A 20,379-nucleotide genomic window follows, 5' to 3' on the forward strand; every position below is an offset into this window, starting at 1 on the left:
TTGATAGGATTGTACTACAGACCCCCAAATAGTCAACGGGAAATTGAGGAGCAAATATGTAAGGAGATTACAGACAGCTGCAAGAAAAATAGGGTGGTAATAGTAGGGGACTTTAACTTTCCCAACATTGACTGGGACAGCCATAGCATTAGGGGCTTGGATGGAGAGAAATTTGTTGAGTGTATTCAGGAGGAATTTCTCATTCAGTATGTGGATGGCCCGACTAGAGAGGGGGCAAAACTTGACCTCCTCTTGGGAAATAAGGACGGGCAGGTGACAGAAGTGTTAGTGAGGGATCACTTTGGGACCAGTGATCATAATTCCATTAGTTTTAAGATAGCTATGGAGAAGGATAGGTCTGGCCCAAAAGTTAAAATTCTAAATTGGGGAAAGGCCAATTTTGATGGTATTAGACAGGAACTTTCAGAAGTTGATTGGGAGAGTCTGTTGGCAGGCAAAGGGACGTCTGGTAAGTGGGAGGCTTTCAAAAGTGTGTTAACCAGGGTTCAGGGTAAGCACATTCCTTATAAAGTGAAGGGCAAGGCTGGTAGAAGTAGGGAACCTTGGATGACTCGGGAGATTGAGGCACTAGTCAAAAAGAAGAAGGAGGCATATGACATGCATAGGCAGCTGGGATCAAGTGGATCCCTTGAAGAGTACAGAGATTGCCGGAGTAGAGTTAAGAGAGAAATCAGGAGGGCAAAAAGGGGATATGAGATTGCTTTGGCAGATCAGGCAAAGGTGAATCCAAAGAGCTTCTACAAATACATAAAGGGCAAAAGGGTAACTAGGGAGAGAGTAGGGCCTCTTACGGATCAACAAGGTCATCTATGTGCGGAACCACAAGAGATGGGTGAGATCCTGAATGAATATTTCACATCGGTATTTACGGTTGAGAAAGGCATGGATGTTAGGGAACTTGGGGAAATAAATAGTGATGTCTTGAGGAGTGTACATATTACAGAGAGGGAGGTGCTGGAAGTCTTAACGCGCATCAAGGTAGATAAATCTCCGGGACCTGATGAAATGTATCCCAGGACGTTATGGGAGGTTAGGGAGGAAATTGCGGGTCCCCTAGCAGAGATATTTGAATCATCCACCGCTACAGGTGAGGTGCCTGAAGATTGGAGGGTAGCAAATGTTGTGCCTTTGTTTAAGAAGGGCGGCAGGGAAAAGCCTGGGAACTACAGACCAGTGAGCCTGACATCTGTAGTGGGTAAGTTGTTAGAGGGTATTCTGAGGGACAGGATCTACAGGCATTTGGAGAGGCAGGGACTAATTAGGAACAGTCAGCATGGTTTTGTGAGAGGAAAATCATGTCTCACGAATTTGATTGAGTTTTTTGAAGGGGTAACCAAGAAGATAGATGAGGGCTGTGCAGTAGACGTGGTCTACATGGACTTTAGCAAAGCATTTGACAAGGTACCGCATGGTAGGTTGTTACATAAGGTTAAATCTCATGGGATCCAAGGTGAGGTAGCCAATTGGATACAAAATTGGCTTGACGACAGAAGACAGAGGGTGGTTGTAGAGGGTTGTTTTTCAAACTGGATGCCTGTGTCCAGCGGTGTGCCTCAGGGATCGGTGCTGGGTCCGCTGTTATTTGTTATTTATATTAATGATTTGGATGAGAATTTAGGAGGCATGGTTAGTAAGTTTGCAGATGACACCAAGATTGGTGGCATTGTGGACAGTGAAGAAGGTTATCTAGGATTGCAACGGGATCTTGATAAATTGGGCCAGTGGGCGGATGAATGGCAGATGGAGTTTAATTTAGATAAATGTGAGGTGATGCATTTTGGTAGATCGAATCGGGCCAGGACCTACTCCGTTAATGGTAGGGCGTTGGGGAGAGTTATAGAACAAAGAGATCTGGGAGTACAGATTCATAGCTCCTTGAAAGTGGAGTCACAGGTGGATAGGGTAGTGAAGAAGGCATTCGGCATGCTTGGTTTCATTGGTCAGAACATTGAATGCAGGAGTTGGGATGTCTTGTTGAAGTTGTACAGGGCATTGGTGAGGCCACACTTGGAGTACTGTGTACAGTTCTGGTCACCCTATTATAGAAAGGATATTATTAAACTAGAAAGAGTGCAGAAAAGATTTACTAGGATGCTACCGGGACTTGATGGTTTGACTTACAGGGAGAGGTTAGACAGACTGGGACTTTTTTCCCTGGAGAGTAGGAGGTTAAGGGGTGATCTTATCGAAGTCTATAAAATAATGAGGGGCATAGATAAGGTCGATAGTCAAAATCTTTTCCCAAAGGTAGGGGAGTCTATAACGAGGGGGCATAGATTTAAGGTGAGAGGGGAGAGATACAAAAGGGTCCAGAGGGGCAATTTTTTCACTCAAAGGGTGGTGAGTGTCTGGAACGAGCTGCCAGAGGCAGTAGTAGAGGCGGGTACAATTTTGTCTTTTAAAAAGCATTTGGACAGTTACATGGGTAAGATGGGTATAGAGGGATATGGGCCAAGTGCAGGCAATTGGGACTAGCTTAGTGGTATAAACTGGGCGACATGGACATGTTGGGCCGAAGGGCCTGTTTCCATGTTGTAAACTTCTATGATTCTATGACTTCTATGATAAGGTCCCACACCTGCCTCTTATGCATAATCTTTTCTCTTCTCTTCTCTCCAGCCAATATTAAAAGTAATTGTTTTGAGTTTTAATTGCCTGTGATGCGGTAATTGAGGGTTTTCTCTTTTGCCTAGGCTATGGAGTCGGGAGCAAGCCGCAATAGCTCAACTCAGAAGAAGCCAGTGCGTACGCAGTCTGTCATTGACCAGTCTGACATGTATACGCATGTCCTGTCTGTGTTCACCGAGCAAAAGGTTAGCACTGCTCAATGAGATTCGCCTGACTTTGGAAAAGGAAAAACTGACACAAGAAATATTAAGAGAAGCTCATTCTAATCCATTGATATGATGAGACTGTTGCAAAATTGATCACAGAGAGAAGTAATATCAGTGGGAATGATCTGAGAAGCCTACTCTGCAAATCTTTGATTCTGATATGCAACGCCAATCTAATTGGTTTTGCCTAAATTTAGGTTGAGTACCAAGTGGTAGATGTGTTTTCTCATCTAATTTTACAAATATATACCACACTTTGAGAAAGGAACCACGTTACTGGCTGGAATTCTGCTCTTGTAGCTTGTGGATAATTCCCAATAGCCCCACCCTGCCCCATACGATCAGTCCGTGTAAAGCCTTGCTGAATATAATTTGTATCGGTCTCTGTTGGTTGGAAAAGTTTGACTGCGCACAGTTCATGTGAACGGCTTTAGATTGTGACCCACTGCTTTTGGTGTGGTTCTGGTTATTCATAGGAACAAGATAAGGCCATTCAGCCCCTCAGGCCTGTTCCATTAGATCATAGACTCATAGAAAGGTTACAGCATGGAAGGAGGCCATTCAGCCCATCGAGTCCGTGCCAGCTGTATGCAAGAGCAATCCAGCTATTCCCACTGTCCCGCCTTATCCCCGTAACCCTGCAAATTTTTTTATTTTCAAGTACTTATCCAGTTCCCTTTTGAAGGCCATGATTGAATCTGCCTCCACCACCCCCTCGGCAGTGTATTCCACTCATTGTGTAAAAAAGTTTTTCCTCATGTCACCTTTGGTTCTTTTGCCAATCACCTTAAATCTATGTCCTCTGTTTTTTGACCCTTCCGCCAATGGGAACAGTTTCTCTGTATCTACTCCGTCTAGACAGATGGTTCCATAATCCTTAATTCTCTTGCCTAACAAACATCTGTCAATCTCAGTTTTGAAATTTTCAATTGACCCCCAGCCTCAACAGCTTTCTGGGGGAAAGAGTTCCAGATTTGCACTATCCTTTGTGTGAAGAAATGTTTCCTGACATCACCCCTAAATCTCTCTGTTCCTCCACAGTTCCTGCTTCTCGCCATTTAGAGAATAATCTGATCTATCTTTCTTCGGTCCTAAGTGGATGACCTCACTTTCCCACATTAAACTCTATCTGCCACAGTTTTGCCCACTCACTTAATCTATCGATGTCCCTTTGAAACTTTCTGCTCCCATCTACATTATTTACTGTGCCACCTAACTTAGTGTCGTCAGCAAACTTGGATCTTCACTGCTTTAGATTGAATGGAGGTTTTTGTTTAAGTAAAGGTGATTTAAAAATGACCAGGATGATTCCAGGACTACTTCTAATAAGAGTCAGACAGAAATGAATAAGTCTCCCAAGAAGATTAGCTATGATTGAGGATTTAAAATACTGTAGGTGTGGGCAGAAGCAGGTTATTGAACTGTGATTGAAGGTCTAGAGGACACAAGTACAAAACTGCACAGCTCGATATTTGTTGTCAATGTGTTTTACGAGTTTTAAGGAAAGCCAAGGATGAGAAAGACTATTCACCTTGTCCCTCCAGGACATCAACTCTCCATGGTATCTGATTTAACTTTAAATAACTAAAGACAGATTCCTGCCAAATAACCTGAATACATGGCCAAGAGTACATTACGTAGAATTACATAGAATCTTACAGCACAGAAACAGGCTATTCGACCCAAACGGTGTTTATGCTCCACACGAGCCTCCTCCCTCCCTGCTTCGTCTCACCCTATCAGCACATCATTCTAAACCATGGGATCAATGGAATGTAAACAGTGGGTACGGTGGTGCAGTGGTTATTGTTACTGGACCAGTAATCCAGAGAACGTGAGTTCAAATCCCACCCTGGCAGTTTGAGAATTTGAATTCAGTAAATCTGGTCTCAGTAAAAGAGATCATGAAGCTGTCGGATTGTCGTAAAAACCCAACTGGTTCACTCATGTCCTTTTACGGAAGGAAACCTGCCGTCCTTACCCGGTCTGGGCCTATATGTGACCCCAGTCCCCACACCAACGTGGTTGACTTTTAACTGCCCTCTGAAGTGGTCTAGCAAATCATTCAGTTGTATCAAACCATTAGGGATGGGCAATAAATGCCGGCCTTACCAGCTACATCCACTTCCTGATAATGAATATATTTTTTTAAAAATCAGTTGAATTATAGATTGTAATCCTGGAGTTTCTGTTGGTCAGAGTAGTATTTTAAGCGTTTTATCCTGGATGCTTTTCCTGTAGTTATTTGTAAGGAATCTTACAACACCAGGTTATAGTCCAACAGTTTTATTTGAAAATCACAAGCTTTCGGAGATTATCTCCTTCGTCAGGGAGGGAGAGAGAGAATGTCCAGTTGTATTTAGGGCAGATAACTTTTTTTTTCCTGCTGGTGGGGTTACGTGTAGCGTGACATGAACCCGTGGCTAACCTGTCTGAACACCAACGACACCTTTGATTGGTGTGATCGTGTCCCAGCCTAATATGATATGCGATTTGAGAACCTTTCACTCACTCACCTGACGAAGGAGATAATCTCCAAAACCTTGTGATTTTCAAATCAAACAGTTTGACTATAACCTGGTGTTGTAAGATTCCTTACATTTGTCCACCCCAGTCCATCACCGGCATCTCCACATTGTAGTTATTTAGCATAGGTTAGAGTGAGTCCACAATACTGCAGGTTTTACATGGGCTGCCAAAAGTGGGCTTGATGGGCTGAATGGTCTCATTCTATATTGTGTTCTGATGCAGTTCTGCCATGTGATTTTCTACAACTTCCTTTAGCAGGATCTTCCCCACAAGTTTATTAGCGCAGTATTGATGGAATACATCCGGTCCCTCAATCAGTTCCAGATCACAGTCCAGGTAATCGGTCCCCTTCACTTCAAGTAAAAATGTTGACGTTTGTGTACTTTGATTCACTTGTTTGCTTGTTTTAAAACTTTGTATTTTATTTCAGCATTACGTGTATGAATTGGTCATAAAGACTCTTGTGCAGCACAGCCTGTTCTACATGCTGCACCAGTTTCTACAGTACCACGTGCTCAGTGACTCCAAACCACTGGTGAGATACTGAACTTTCAGAAGTATTCACAAGACTGTTGAACTGACCTTTAACTGAGTGAATCAAATGTTTAAAATTGCATTTCTCACCTTTCTATGTTGTAATAAAGATATCCTGGAAAATATTTCAGATGTAAAGGCAAGAATATCCATATCATAGCAAGTTAGAATTGCAGTAGGGTCAGAGTTAAACACTAAAGGTAAAAGAATAAGAAAGAAAGACTTGCTTGATCAAGAAGTTTGCAGATGATACAAAAATTGGCCGTGTGGTTGATAGTAAGGAGGAAAGCTGTAGAATGCAGGAAGATATCGATGGACTGGTCTGGTGGGCAGAAAAGTGGCAAATGGAATTCAATCGGGAGAAGTGTGAGATAATGCATTTGGGGAGGGCAAACAAGGCAAGGGAATAGACAATAAATGGGAGGATACTGAGAGGTGTAGAGGAAGTGAGGGACCTTGGAGTGCATGTCCACAGATCCCTGAAGGTAGCAGAACAGGTAGATAAGGTGGTTAAAAAGGCATACGGGATACTCTCCTTTATTAGCCGAGGCATAGAATAGAAAGAAGAGCAGGGAGGTTATGCTAGAACTGTATAAAACATTGGTTAGGCCACAGCTTGAGTACTGTGTACAGTTCTGGTCACCACATTACAGGAAAGATGTGATTGCACTAGAGAGGGTGCAGAGGAGATATACGAGCTTGTTGGAGAATTTTAGCTATGAGGAAAGATGGGAACGGCTGGGGTTGTTTTCTTTGGAACAGAGGAGACTGAGGGAAGATTTAATTGAGGTGTATAAAATTATGAGGGGACTAGATAGAGTGGATAGGAAGGACCTATTTCCCTTAGCAGAGGGGTCAGTGACCAGGGGACATAGATTTAAAGTAATTGGTAGATGGATTAGAGGGGAGCTGAGGAAAAATGTTTTCACCCAAAGGGTGGTGGGAGTCTGGAACTCACTGCCTGAAAGGGTGGTAGAGGCAGAAACCCTCAACTCATTTAAAAAAAGTACCTGGATGTGCACTTGAAGTGCCGTAACCTACAGGGCTACGGACCAAGTGCTGGAAAGTGGGATTAAGCTGGATAGCTCTTTTTTGGCCGGCATGGACACGATGGCCTCCTTCTGTGCTGTAACTTTCTATGATGCTCTTTTATGATTCTATGATTTATATAGCACCTTTCACGACCTCAGGACATCCTAAAGCCCCTTTACAACCAATTATGTACTTTTTGAAGTGTAGTCACTGTTGTAATGTAGGAAACGCAGCAGCCAATTTGCGCACAGCAAGATCCCACAAATAGCAATGTGATAATGACCAGATAATCTGTTTTAGTGATGTTGGTTGAGGGATAAATTACTGACCAGGACACCGGGGAGAACTCCCCTGCTCTTTGAGACTATGAGTTTCTTTGCCCTTTAATGTTTAACTCTGACCCTCAAGTTTAGCCGAGAGCACTCCTTCAATGTTAATATTTGAAAACAAAATGTAGTACACTTTGTGGTACATGTTTTCTATGGGCCAGGTAGTCTGGATATGCTTTTGGGCCATTCCAGTCTGAGTACTTTCTGATATCACAAAAGGGAAGACCTGAAATGGTGGGTCTCCTTTCGGGTAGGAAATTTAAAAAAATTTAATGGAACAAAGTTAACTATTTTTACACTGATATTGGGAAATATTCTGAATCGTTTTTAGAATTGTCATCCTTGTGTTCGAATCCCTCCATGGCCTCCTCCCTCCCTATCTCTGTAACCCCCTCCAGCCCTACAACCCTCGGAGATTTCTGCGCTCCTCCAATTCTGGCCTCTTGCGCATCCCCGATTTTCATCGCCCCACTAGTGGCGCTGTATCTACAGCTGCCGAGGCCCCGAGCTCTGGAATTCCCTCCCTAAACCTCTCCGCCTCTCTCTCCTCCTTTTTAAGATGATCCTTAAAACCCACCTCTTTGACCAAGCTTTTGATCACCTGTCCTAATAACTCCTTATGTGGCTCGGTGTCAAATTTGCCATGATAGTCGCTCCTGTGAAGCACCTTGGGACGTTTTACTACATTCAAGGTGCTATATAAATGCAAGTTCTTGTTATAGTTAGTACTCTTCTTATGACTCCTTAAAGTTTGAGGATGATTCTCCCTCTCTTGCATTTCTACCCTGTGTCACACACCGTCTGCTCGAGAACAGGTGGGTGACCTATTGCAAGGCCAGGTGCTACTCTGATTTCGACCTTTGGGAGCTGTGCCAGAGCGGCCCCATTTAATAAATCACACAACAATCAGCTCCTCAGCTGCAGGCAGATATATTGATTTTAAACGTGCTTTTATCTTCCAGGCCTGTCTGCTTCTATCCTTGGAGAGCACCTACCCTCCTGCACATCAACTGTCTCTTGACATGCTGAAGGTAGGAACTCACTTGCATGAAGTGCCACAATCGTGTTCCTGTTCACTTGCCAGGAGTCTTAATGTCTCCACAGGTGAAATAATCCCTGAACGCTTTCTGCAAGCATCTTACCGGCTTAATTGTGTGTGTGTGTGCACGCGTGCCACAAAAACCATTTGTAGCACTAAAAGATGGGATGGTGTTTATTTGTTACAAAGCATGACTAATGCTATTTGATTGGTCTGTTACCACTGAACGATTGCTGTAGAAAGTTGTTTTGTTCAAAATGGATTGTGTCCTCATACCCAATCTCTAAAGCAGCCATTTGCACAATCAATGATAGAATTGTACAGTACAGAAGGAGGCCATTCGGCCCATCATGCTTGTGCCGGCTCCTTGAAAGAGCTACCCAATTAGTCCCACTCCCCTGCTATTTCCCCATAACCCTGCAAATGTTTCTTTTTCAAGTATATATCCAATGCAGTGCCTATATGACTACCATGGACTTTGACTTCTCTGTGATAGCACAAGCGAACTCTTCAACATTGGGTCAGATACCAAAAAAAACTCTAATGACCCACTGAGTAAAGCAATGCCGGGTTGTAGAAACTGAGCCATACAGACCTGGAAAGGCCTGGGTTCAATCCCGAGAGCTTGCAGCTCTCAAGTGGGGCAGTGGTCTGGCATTATAATTGACTTCAGTGCTTCTGGAATGTAACTGTTCACTGACCCACTACATGTATGTGAACGTGAGGTGAGGGTAGGTTATGTTTGGTTGTTCTTCACCCCTCTCAAGCAATGCATTGGATTGCAAACACACATGGTCTAAGCTCACACGTGCAAAATAGTCACTTGGATGAAGTACTGATGGATAGTCCACGTCTCCAGCACAAGTCAGCCGATTTCAGGACAGAACGGAAGAAAAATTAGAGAATAAAACCTTCACACTATGAAGAACTAACTAATTGTGTTTAACTAATGTGATAGTTTTTTTGATGAGGTAACAGAGAGGGTCGATGAGGTGTATATGGATTTTCAAAAAGCGTTTGATAAATTGCCGCACAGTAGGCTTATCAAGATTGCGGCCCATGGAGTAAAAGGGGCAGAAGCAGCATGGATACAGAATTGGCTAAGTGACAGTAGTGGTGAACGGTTGTTTTTTTGGACTAGAGGGAGGTGTACAGTGGTGTTCCCCAGGGATCGGTGCTGGGACCACTACTTTTCTTGATATATATTAATGGCTTGGATTTGGGTGTACAGGGCACAATTTCAAAATTTGCAGATGACACAAAACTTGGAAGGGTAGTAAACAGCAAGGAGGACAGTGATAGACTTCAAGAGGACATAGACAGGGTGGTTAAAATTTAATGCAGAAAAATGTGAAGTGATACATTTCAGTAGGAAGAACGAGGAGCGGCAATATAAACTAGAAGGCACAACTCTGTTCCTGTACCCCTTTTAGAGAGATCTGGGGGCATATGTGCACAAATCGTTGAAAGTAGCAGGGCCGGTTGAGAAAGCAGTTAAAAGTGCATACAGGATCCTGGGCTTTATAAATAGAGGCATAGAGTACACAAGTATGGAAGTCACGATGAACCTTTATAAAACACTGGTTCGGCCACAACTGGAGTATTGTGTCCAGTTCTGGGCACCGCACATCAGGAAAGATGTGAAGGCCTTAAAGGGTGCAGAAGAGATTTACTAGAATGATTCCAGGGATGAGGGTCTTTAGTTATGATAGACTGGAGAAGCTGGGGTTGTTCTCCCTTGGAACAGAGTTAAGAGGAGATTTGATCGAGGTGTTCAAAATCATGAAGGTTCCAAACAGAGAAACTGTTTCCATTGGTGGAAGGATCAAGAACCAGAGGACAGAGATAATCTGTCTGCCTTGCCTACATGAATGTTAAGTTAAATGGTGACATTGCTAATTTACTACAAAGCCCAGTTGGAGACTGCATGGATTGTACTTGGATGGTAATGTGATTGATTGCTGCTCTATGATCCTGTCCTGTTTGGAAAAGTGATTTTTGAAAAAACAGCCTCTCCAATTTCACTATTGCAGCGACTTTCCACAGCCAATGATGAGATTGTGGAAGTTTTACTATCGAAACACCAAGTTCTGGGAGCACTGCGGTTTATTCGCAGCGTTGGCGGTCATGACAATATATCCGCCCGGAAATTCTTGGATGCAGCAAGACAGACAGGGGATGCAATGCTATTCTATACCACCTTCAAGTTTTTTGAACAGAGGAATCAGAGGTTACGAGGAAGTTCACACTTCACACCAGGCGAGTACAGACCAGAAGTGCTTTGAAGGCAAGTGGTGGGACAGTAGGGAGAAGATAAACAAAGTTCCCATTACTGAGTTACTGCAATACTATTGGAAGCTACACTTGTGGGTTACCCACTCTTGCCGATTAAAAAAAATTTCAGCACAAGATCACAGAAAAATGTTTTCCACATGGGAGTGCTTTAGTAGTAAGTCTTTTAATGAACAATAATTCACATTACAAAATTGTAAACTTTACAAGTATATTCACATTCTGCATAAGAAATGAGAGTAGGCCATTTGGCCCCTTGAGCCTGCTCTGCCAATCAGATCATGGCTGATCTTTGACCTCAACTCCACTTTCCTGCTTGATCCCCCATAGTCCAAAAATCTCCCCACCTTGAATATACTTAACCACTCAGCATCCACAGCACTGGGGTAGAGAATGCCAAAGAGTCACAACCCTCTGAAAAAATAAATGCAATCTTAGTCTTGAATATTGACTCCTTATCCTGTGACTACAGTAGAGGAAACAATCTATCCCATCAAGTCCCCTCAAATCTTGTTTCAATGAAACCACCTCTCCTAAATGAGGGCACAGGCCCATTTTACTTAACCTCAGGAATTTAGTGAACCTTTGTGGCACTGCCTAAAGCAAGTACATAGTTAGATAATGTGGCCAAAACTATACACAGTACGCCAGGTGAAATCTCACAGAAGCCCTGTACAATAGTAGTAAGACTTCCTTACTTTTGTACTCTAACATGCCATTTACTTTCCCAATTGCCTGCTGTACATTCATACTAAACTTTGTTTCTTGTATGAGGACTCCCAAGTTTGACCATCAACATTTAATTTTTTTAAAAAAGAGAAACTATTGTCAGTCAAGAACTGGAACTCGCTACTTTTCCCTATCCTTTTTGGATCCAATGTTAGAGGTCTCATCTTTCTGTGTGCTGGTGAATATTTATCCCTGAACCATCAGATTCTCTGGCCATAAGAACATAAGAAATAGGAGCAGGAGTAGGCCAATCGGCCCCTTGAGCCTGCTCCGCCATTCAATAAGATCATGGCTGATCTGATCCTAACCTCAAATCTAAATTCATGTCCAATTTCCTGCCTGCTCCCCGTAACCCCTAATTCCCTTTACTTCTAGGAAACTGTCTATTTCTGTTTTAAATTTATTTAATGATGTAGCTTCCACAGCTTCCTGGGGCAGCAAATTCCACAGACCTACCACCCTCTGAGTGAAGAAGTTTCTCCTCATCTCAGTTTTGAAAGAGCAGCCCCTTATTCTAAGATTATGCCCCCTAGTTCTAGTTTCACCCATCCTTGGGAACATCCTTACCACATCCACCCGATCAAGCCCCTTCACAATCTTATATGTTTCAATAAGATCGCCTCTCATTCTTCTGAACTCCGATGAGTAGAGTCCCAATCTACTCAACCTCTCCTCATATGTCCGCCCCCTCATCCCCGGGATTAACCGAGTGAACCTTCTTTGTACTGCCTCGAGAGCAAGTATGTCTTTTCTTAAGTATGGACACCAAAACTGTATGCAGTATTCCAGGTGCGGTCTCACCAATACCTTATATAACTACAGCAATACCTCCCTGTTTTTATATTCTATCCCCCTAGCAATAAAAGCCAACATTCCGTTGGCCTTCTTGATCACCTGCTGCACCTGCATACTAACTTTTTTGATTTTCTTGCACTAGGACCCTCAGATCCCTTTGGGCTGCAGTACTTTCCAGTTTCCTGCCATTAAGATAATAACTTGCTCTGATTTTTCCTGCCAAAGTGCATAACCTCACATTTTCCAATATTGTATTGCATCTGCTAAATTTCCGCCCACTCACCCAGCCTGTCTATATCCCCTTGTAGGTTTTTTATGCCCTCCTCACTCTCTACTTTCCCTCCCATCTTTGTATCGTCTGCAAACTTTGATATGTTACCCTCGGTCCCCTCCTCCAAATAGTTAATATAGATTGTAAAGTGTTGGGGACCCAGCACCGACCCCTGCGGAACACCACTGGTTGCCAGTCCGAGATTGAACCATTTATCCCAACTCTCTGCTTCCTGTTAGATAACCAATCCTCCACCTATGCCAGAATATTACCCCCAATCCAGTGATTCTTTATCTTGAGCAATAATCTTTTATGTGGCACCTTGTCAAATGCCTTCTGGAAGTCTAAATACACTACGTCCACTGGTTCCCCTTTATCCACCCTGTACGTTATGTCCTCAAAGAACTCAAGCAAATTTGTCAGACATGACTTCCCCTTCATAAAGCCATGCTGACTTTGTCCTATTAAATTATGTTTATCCAAATGTTCTGCTACTGTCTCAATAATAGACTCCCAAATTTTACCCACCACAGATGTTAGGCTAACTGGTCTATAATTTCCAGCCTTCTGCCCACTACCCTTTTTAAATAAGGGTGTTACATTAGCAGTTTTCCAATCTGCCAGGACCTTTGCAGAGTCCAGAGAATTTTGGAAAATTGCCAAAGCATCCACAATCCCTACTGCCACTTCCCTCAAGACCCTGGGATGTAAGCCATCAGGTCCAGGGGATATATCCACCTTGAGTCCCATTAATTTACTGAGTACCAATTCCTTAGTGATTTTAATTGTATTAAGCTCCTCCCCCCACTAGAGCCCCCTGTTTGTCCAGTGTTGGGATATTCTTAGTGTCCTCTACCGTAAAGACTGAAACAAAATATTTGTTCAGCATTTTTGCCATCTCCATGTTTCCCATTAATTTCCCGGTCTCATCCTCTAAGGGACCTACGTTTGCCTTAGCCACCCTTTTTCGTTTTATATAACTATAGAAACTCTTGCTATCTTTATTTTTTTGCTAATTTATTTTCATAATCTATCTTCCCTTTCTTAATCAATCCTTTAGTTACTTTTTGCTGTCTTCCCAATCTTCTATCCTCCCACTAAGTTTGGCTACCTTATATGTCCTTGTTTTTAGTCAGATACTATCCTTAATTTCTTTACTTAGCCATGGATGGCTGTCATTTCTTTTACACACTTTTTCCCCTCAGTGGAATATATATTTTTTGAAAGTTGTAAAATAACTCCTTGAATGAACACCACTGCTCATGTACCGTCTTACCCTTTAATCTATTTTCCCAGTCCACTTTGATCAATTCCGCTCTCATACCATCATAGTCTCCTTTATTCAAGCTCAGTACGCTTGTTTGAGAACCAACCTTCTCACCCTCTAATTGGATATGGAATGTAACCATGTTATGGTCACTCATTCCAAGGGGATCCGTAACTAGGACATTAATAATTAATCCTGGCTCATTACACAGGACCAGGTCCAAGGTTGCCTGCCACTTGTAGGATCAGTTACATACTGCTCAAGAAATCCATCCCTAATACACTCAATAAACTCTTGCTCAAGGCTGCCCTGCCCAATTTGATTTGTCCAGTTAATATGATAGTTAAAATCCCCCATAATTATAGTTGTTTCCTTATTACATGATTAATACTTCCAGCAGAGTTGCAACTATTAGGAGGCCTATATACTATGCCCACTAGTGTTTTTCTCCTTATTATTCCTTATCTCTACCTAAACTTTCATTGTCCTGATCTTTTGTCCCAATATCATTTCTCTATCAGTGATTCCTTCCTTTATTAAAATACCACCCCACCTCCCCTTCCTGCCTGTTAAATATCCTGGCATATTTAATTCCTAGTCATTGTCACCCTGCAGCCATGTTTCTGTAATGGCCACAAGATCATACCCATACGTAGTTATGTGCCGTTAACTCGTGCATTCAGATAAAGAACTTTCAAATATATGTTTTGTGACACTTAGTTCCTGCTTTTCCTTTTTGAAAACTACCTTTTACTCCATACCTTCTGTCCCTTCCTGACACGCTTGCCTGTCTCCCTGCTCCAGTTCCCATCCCCCTGCCGCTCTAGTTTGAACCTTCCCCAACAGCACGAGCAAACACCCCTGTGAAGACATTGGGCGGTCCTGCTCGGGTGTAACCCGTCTCGCTTGTACAGGTCCCAATGTCCCAGGAATCTAAATCCCTCCCTCCTACACCATCCCTGCAGCCACGCATTCATCCTGTCTATTCTCCTGTTCCTATACTCACTAGCATGTGGCACTGGTAGTAATCCTGAGATCACTACCTTTGAAGTCCTGCTTTTTAAATTTATCTCCTAACTCCTTAAAGTCACCTTGCAGGACCTCATCCTTTTTTTAAAACCTATGTCGTTGGTTCCAATATGGACCATGACTACTGGCTGTTCACCCTCCCCCTCCAGAATGCCCTGCAGCCGCTCAGTGACATCCTTGACCCTAGCACCAGGGAGGCAACATACCATCCTGGAGTCACGTTTGCGGCCGCAGAAACGCCCGTTCCCCTTACAATGGAATCCCCTATCACTATAGCCCTGCCACTCTTCCTCCCCTCCTGTGCAGCAGAGCCACCAGTGGTGCCCCGAACCTGGCTCTTGCTGCTTTCCCCTGATAAGCCATCTCCCCCAACAGTATCTAAAGCAGAATCTGTTTGAGGGGGGAGATGGCCCCAGGGGACTCCTGCTCTACCTGCCTAGTCCTTTTACTCTGCCTGGCGGTCACCCATTTCCCTTCTGCCTGCGTAATCTTTACCTGCGGTGTGACCACCTTACTGAATGTGCTATCCACGATAGTCTCAGCATCGCGGATGCTCCAGTGAGTCCACCCGCAGCTCCAGCTCCGAAAGACGGTTAGCCAGTAGCTGCAGCTGGACACTTCCTGCACTGGTAGTGTCCATGACTTCCCACAGTGCAGGAGAAGCATATCATGGGTGAGTGTGGTACTGCCATGACTTGCCTTAGACTCACTCTCCTCCCGCTCTAGGTCTCCTTTTATACTCTGCTCACCTCAGACTCTCCTGCCTCACCTGTGAGGTCGCACAGTAATTGTCTCTTGTTGCAGGTCTGCTGCTGCTTTTATTCCCCACTCTCAGTCTTCTCTCTGGTCCACTGCCGCTCTGGGGAAAAAGTTTGGAAAAGCAACACCTCCTTCCCCCACTTCACCGAACTCCCACACGTACCAAACTCAGCAGTTCACACTGTTGTCAGCACACCGTGCTGTCATGTGGGACTGTGTTGCTCTATAAGAGTGATTGTGCCTCAAGACATTGCAAAGTGCAATGTTATTTCTCCTAGTAATTAGCTAGCTTCTTAGCAGACTGAAAATATGCAAAGTCAATCATTTAAAAAAAGACAATTTCTTTAAAGCTTGAGCTCTGCTGGTATTAATTTGAATAAACTGTTCAAAGTGTGGCTGTTTCTAAAACAGAGTTCTTCAGTTTAGGTTGAAGGCTCAGCTGGAAGTATTGATCTGTTAAGCATCAACATTTAAGCCAGCTTGATGTTGCCCTTCAATGTCCTTTTGCATTTCTCATCAGCATGAGATTATACAAAGTTTAGTTTCTAAATGAGTCCTTACTTCCCTGGATATGAAAAAAAAACTTGACCAGGAGCAAGTATTTACTTGATCATTTCTTCCCACATTCTCAGTTGCTGGGCTTGGTTAGAGCCCTTTAAGGGAGAGGATGTCCTAGCTCTCCTTTGCTATCAACTCTTTCCAATGGCAGTGGCGTGTACTCAAGCACCATTAATGAGGATTTCTCTTTCCCCCCCCAGGAGAGCACTGTGAAGAACATATTGCCCATTTCAAAAGCCTCTTTGGAGAAGCAGCACTTCTGAAGCCTATGACGGTGTGAAAGATCAGGACTTAACAGAAAAGCAACACCATTAGTTATTGAATGTCTAGAAACTTTATTAATGTGCATTATAAAATGACCATAAAAATTCTCTATACAATTTGGCATGTATTAAAATATGCATGTATCACTTCCCAGTGTCATTTTTTAATATAAACTTGTCAACAGGCAAGAGTAAACTTGCATTTACCAGTTACACAGATCCAATAAAACTGGAAACAATTGGGAACTTTAAATAAATCAAGTAGTCTGTCCTGTAGAAAACTAGCCAATTTCCTGAGTTCAAATACCAAGATATTTCTGCATTAAACTGCAAAGACAGTAGTTCAAAATCCTTTGAATTTCATCAGGATCTAGTGTCAATAGTCAGTCTGTAGCTCTTGGTCAGTGTTGGGTTTATTGCAACAGTCGTTCCCGTTCTGTGCCAATGTGCTGGTTGTAAAGTACAGAAACTTTACCTTTGTTTACAGTTGGTCCTAAATCCAAAAAAAAGTTAGCAATTAAAGACAATCCCTTTTGTAAAATAGTATAATACCCAACTGGGATGTACAGGAAGTGCATGGAACCAGGTGTGAGTAGTTGTCGATTTGCAGCAATTAATTAAATCAGAATATTGGAGCTCAAACTACAATTGTCTGATCCTTTTCTACCAATGTAGAAAGAAAAACAATGTCACTTAGAATTGGTTACATGGAAGCCACGTTTCAGGAAAGGCTCTGATGGTGAGCACTTATAAAAGTTATGCCTTTATTTCCTTAATCTCCTGTGGCATAGCTCATGAAGTAGTCTTCAAAGCCAGAGCACAATGGTGATCTTCAGCTGCTAAAATTAGAGTTGTGCTAATCTGGTCTGTAAATTAATCTTTCCCCAGAGGCCTGTTGCAGCTGCTTTCAAGGAAATTCTGTGTACACTATCTTACAACCAAGATCTGTGTTCCTCCAATTCTGGCCTCATGCATTGGATTTTCACTATTAGTGCCTAGGCCCTAAGCTCTGGCATTTCCTCCCTAAACTACTTCATTAAAACCTACCTCTGACCAAGCTTTGTCACTTGTCCTAATATCTTGTGGTTCAGTGTCAAATTTTGTTTGATATAGCTCCTGTGAAACACCTTGGGATGTGTCACTCATAGTAGGTAAAGGCAGGAGGGGCCAATCATGCCTGCTCTTGGAATGAGCTATTCAATTAGTCCCATTCCCCTACTCTTTTCCCCATAGCTCTGTAAATGATTACCCCTCAAGTTGCTATTGAATCTACTTCCACTGCCCTTTGAGGCAGTGCATTCCAGATCACCACAAAAAAGTTTCCTCATGTCACCTCTGGCTCTTTTGCTGATCACTTTAAATCAGTGTCCTCTGGTTTTGGAGTAAACCAGTCATGATCTTGACCACCTATCAAATCTCCCCTTAACCTTCTCTGCTCAGAGAGCAACCCCAGCTTCTCCACATAAGTCCCTCATACCTGGTACCATTTTAATAAATCTCTTGTGTACCCTCTAAGGCACAGACATCCTTCCTGAAGTGTGGTACCCAGAATTGGACAATACTCCAGCTGAGGCCTAACCAGTGTTTTATAAAAGGTTAAACATAACCACCTTGCTTTTTTACTCTGCCTCTATTTATAAAGGCCAGGATCCTGCATGCCTTAACTTCTATCACCTTCAAAGACTTGTGTATGTGCACTGCCAAGTCTCTGTTCCTGCACCCCCTTTAAAATTGTACCATTTAGTTTATATTGTCTAATTAGTGTCTGCATTAAATTTCATCTGCCATGTCTGCCCATTTCACCACTGCATCTACATCCTCCTGAAGTCTGTTATGTTAAGGGTGCTATATAAATGCAAGTTATTGCTGCTGTGATGCCCAGCAGGAGCAATTTTGCTTAAGCTTGAATAATTGCTGGTAACAGCCAAATTTTAAAAATAACTCATTAAATTAAATGCTCTCCTTGCTGTCAGATCAGTGCCAGAATTGACAATTTGTTGAATTAAACATTAAATAAAACTCAAATAATCAATGACAGCCAGTTATTTTGAGCCACAGCTTGAATTTGCTTTCATATAAACAAAGAATTGTGCAAACAACCTTACCTATATAACTAAGTAATACTGGAAGGAATATGAGACCATGAGCAGCTCCTAAAAGCACAATCGCCACGTACATCCTGAAGTAGAAGATCTTGAAAATCTGAGATTTGGCAAATGCCAAGACCACAATACCTCCAAACTTGGTCAGTGTGATGCCACTAAACACCTAGAGAGAGAAAAGTTTTAAAGTCCAGATGCTGATAGATACATATGAGCAGCACATTACCCACCTAAAAGGTGGGTAGCATCAATGAGACAGGGTAGACTTCTGTGGTGGGCCAAGTTAATTTCCAGTTGTACTTGTTTTCAAATTCCTCCATGGCTTCACCCCTCCCTATCTCTAACCTCCTTCAGCCCTACAACCCTCAGACCTCTGCACTCCCATTTTTGCCTCTTATGGATCCTGCTTTTAATTGTTCCACCATCAGTTGTGCCTTCGGCTGCCTAGGCACTCAGCTCTGATTCTCCCTAAACCTCTTCCCTCCTTAAAATCCACCTCACTTGTCCTAATCTCATGTGGCTCAAATTTTGTTTGATAATTGCTCCTGTGGAACATTTTACTACATAAAGGCACTTTATAAATGCAAGTTGTTCATTTCTAGTTGTATCTAAAGTACATTGGCAAGATTTTTGAAGCTATTGCCCTTTGTCCCCTAGGATGGCAAAGTTCTTAATAGAATCAGAAAGGTTGCAGCACAAAAGGAGGCCATTTGGCCCATTGAGTCCATGCCAGCTCTATGCAAGAGCAATCCAACTAGTCCCACTCTCCTGCCTTTTCCCTGTAGCCTTGCAAATTTTTTCCAAGTACTTATCCCAGTTCTCTTTTGAAGGCAATCATTGAATCTGCCTCCACCAAACCCTCAAGCAGTGCATTCTAGATCCTAATCAAAGTCTCATATCACCTTTGGTTCTTTTGCCAATCATCTTAAATCTATGGCCTCTGGTTCTTGACCCTTCTGCCAATGGCAACAGTTTCTCTGTCTAGAGATGTCAAGATTCTGAACACCTCTATCAAATCTCCTCTCAACCTTCTGTTCCAAGGAGAACAACCCCAGCTTCTCCAGTCTATCCATGTAACTGAAGTCCCTCATCCCTAGAATCATAGTAAATCTTTTCTGCACCCTCTCTAAGGCCTTCACATCTTTCCTAAAGTTCAGTGCCCAGAACTGGACACAATACTCCAGTTGTGTCTGAACCAGTGTTTTATAACTGTTCATGACTTCCTGGCTTTGTACTCTGACTGTATAAAGCCCAGGATCCTGTATTTTTTTTTTTAATTGTTTTCTCAACCTGCCCTGCCACCTTCAAAGATTTGTGTACATGTACCCCCAGGTCTCTGTTCTTTTAACCCCTTTTAGAATTGTGCCCTCTAGTTTATATTAGATTTCAGTAAATGAGGAAAGGCATCACCTTTCATTTTACTGCATTAAATTTCATCTGTCACATGTCCACCCATGCCACCAGCCTGTCTTTATCCTTGATGTCGTTCACTACCCTTCCAAGTTTTGCCTCTTCTGCAAATTGAAATAGTGCCCTGTACACCCAAGTCATTAATAGCAAGAAAAGCAGTGGTCCTAGTACCAACCCCTAGGGAATACCACAGTTTACTCTCCAGTCCAAAAAACAACTGCTCACTGCTTCTGTTTCCTGTCACTTAGCCAATTCTGTATCCATGCTGCCACTACCCCCTTTTATTCCATGGGCTTCAATCTTGACAAGCCTATTATGCAGCACTTTATCAAAACGCCTTTTGAATGTCCAGATACACATAACCCACTTTTTGATGAGTTAACAATCAGGTTAAACATGATTTGCCTTTAACCAAATCAGTGCTGTTTTTCCCTAATCAATCCACACTCATCCAAGTGGCTTAATTCTCTCCTGGGTCATTTAAAAATTACCCCACCACTGAGATTAAACTAACTGGCCTGTGGTTGCTGAGTTTATCCTTACACCTTTTTTGAACAAGAGTGTAACATTTGCAATTCTCCAGTCC

General features: G+C 42.7%; 2 protein-coding genes across 4 annotated transcripts in view; one reads left to right on the forward strand and one right to left on the reverse strand.

The window, feature by feature from the left end:
* rmc1 (regulator of MON1-CCZ1) overlaps window positions 1-16,430 on the forward strand; it is a 57,384-nt gene extending 40,954 nt beyond the window's left edge. For 2 of the 3 annotated variants that reach the window (XM_067977682.1, XM_067977684.1), the window contains 6 exons: window positions 2,715-2,834; window positions 5,640-5,720; window positions 5,815-5,919; window positions 8,242-8,310; window positions 10,352-10,577; window positions 16,219-16,430. In XM_067977682.1, coding sequence (XP_067833783.1) covers window positions 2,715-2,834; window positions 5,640-5,720; window positions 5,815-5,919; window positions 8,242-8,310; window positions 10,352-10,577; window positions 16,219-16,298 — 681 coding nt within the window. In that variant the 3' untranslated portion in view covers window positions 16,299-16,430. The remainder of the gene's footprint in view (window positions 1-2,714; window positions 2,835-5,639; window positions 5,721-5,814; window positions 5,920-8,241; window positions 8,311-10,351; window positions 10,578-16,218) is intronic. The other variant, XM_067977683.1, reaches the window with a different exon arrangement.
* The window catches only part of npc1 (Niemann-Pick disease, type C1), a 40,975-nt gene continuing 36,925 nt past the window's right edge, over window positions 16,330-20,379 (reverse strand). Inside the window, exons 24-25 of the mRNA XM_067977681.1 lie at window positions 18,387-18,549; window positions 16,330-16,774 (exon numbers count right to left, since the gene is read on the reverse strand). Coding sequence (XP_067833782.1) covers window positions 16,695-16,774; window positions 18,387-18,549 — 243 coding nt within the window. The 3' untranslated portion in view covers window positions 16,330-16,694. The remainder of the gene's footprint in view (window positions 16,775-18,386; window positions 18,550-20,379) is intronic.

This window comes from Heptranchias perlo, chromosome 3 (genome assembly GCF_035084215.1).
Source record: "Heptranchias perlo isolate sHepPer1 chromosome 3, sHepPer1.hap1, whole genome shotgun sequence".
NCBI classification, from domain to species: domain Eukaryota; kingdom Metazoa; phylum Chordata; class Chondrichthyes; order Hexanchiformes; family Hexanchidae; genus Heptranchias; species Heptranchias perlo.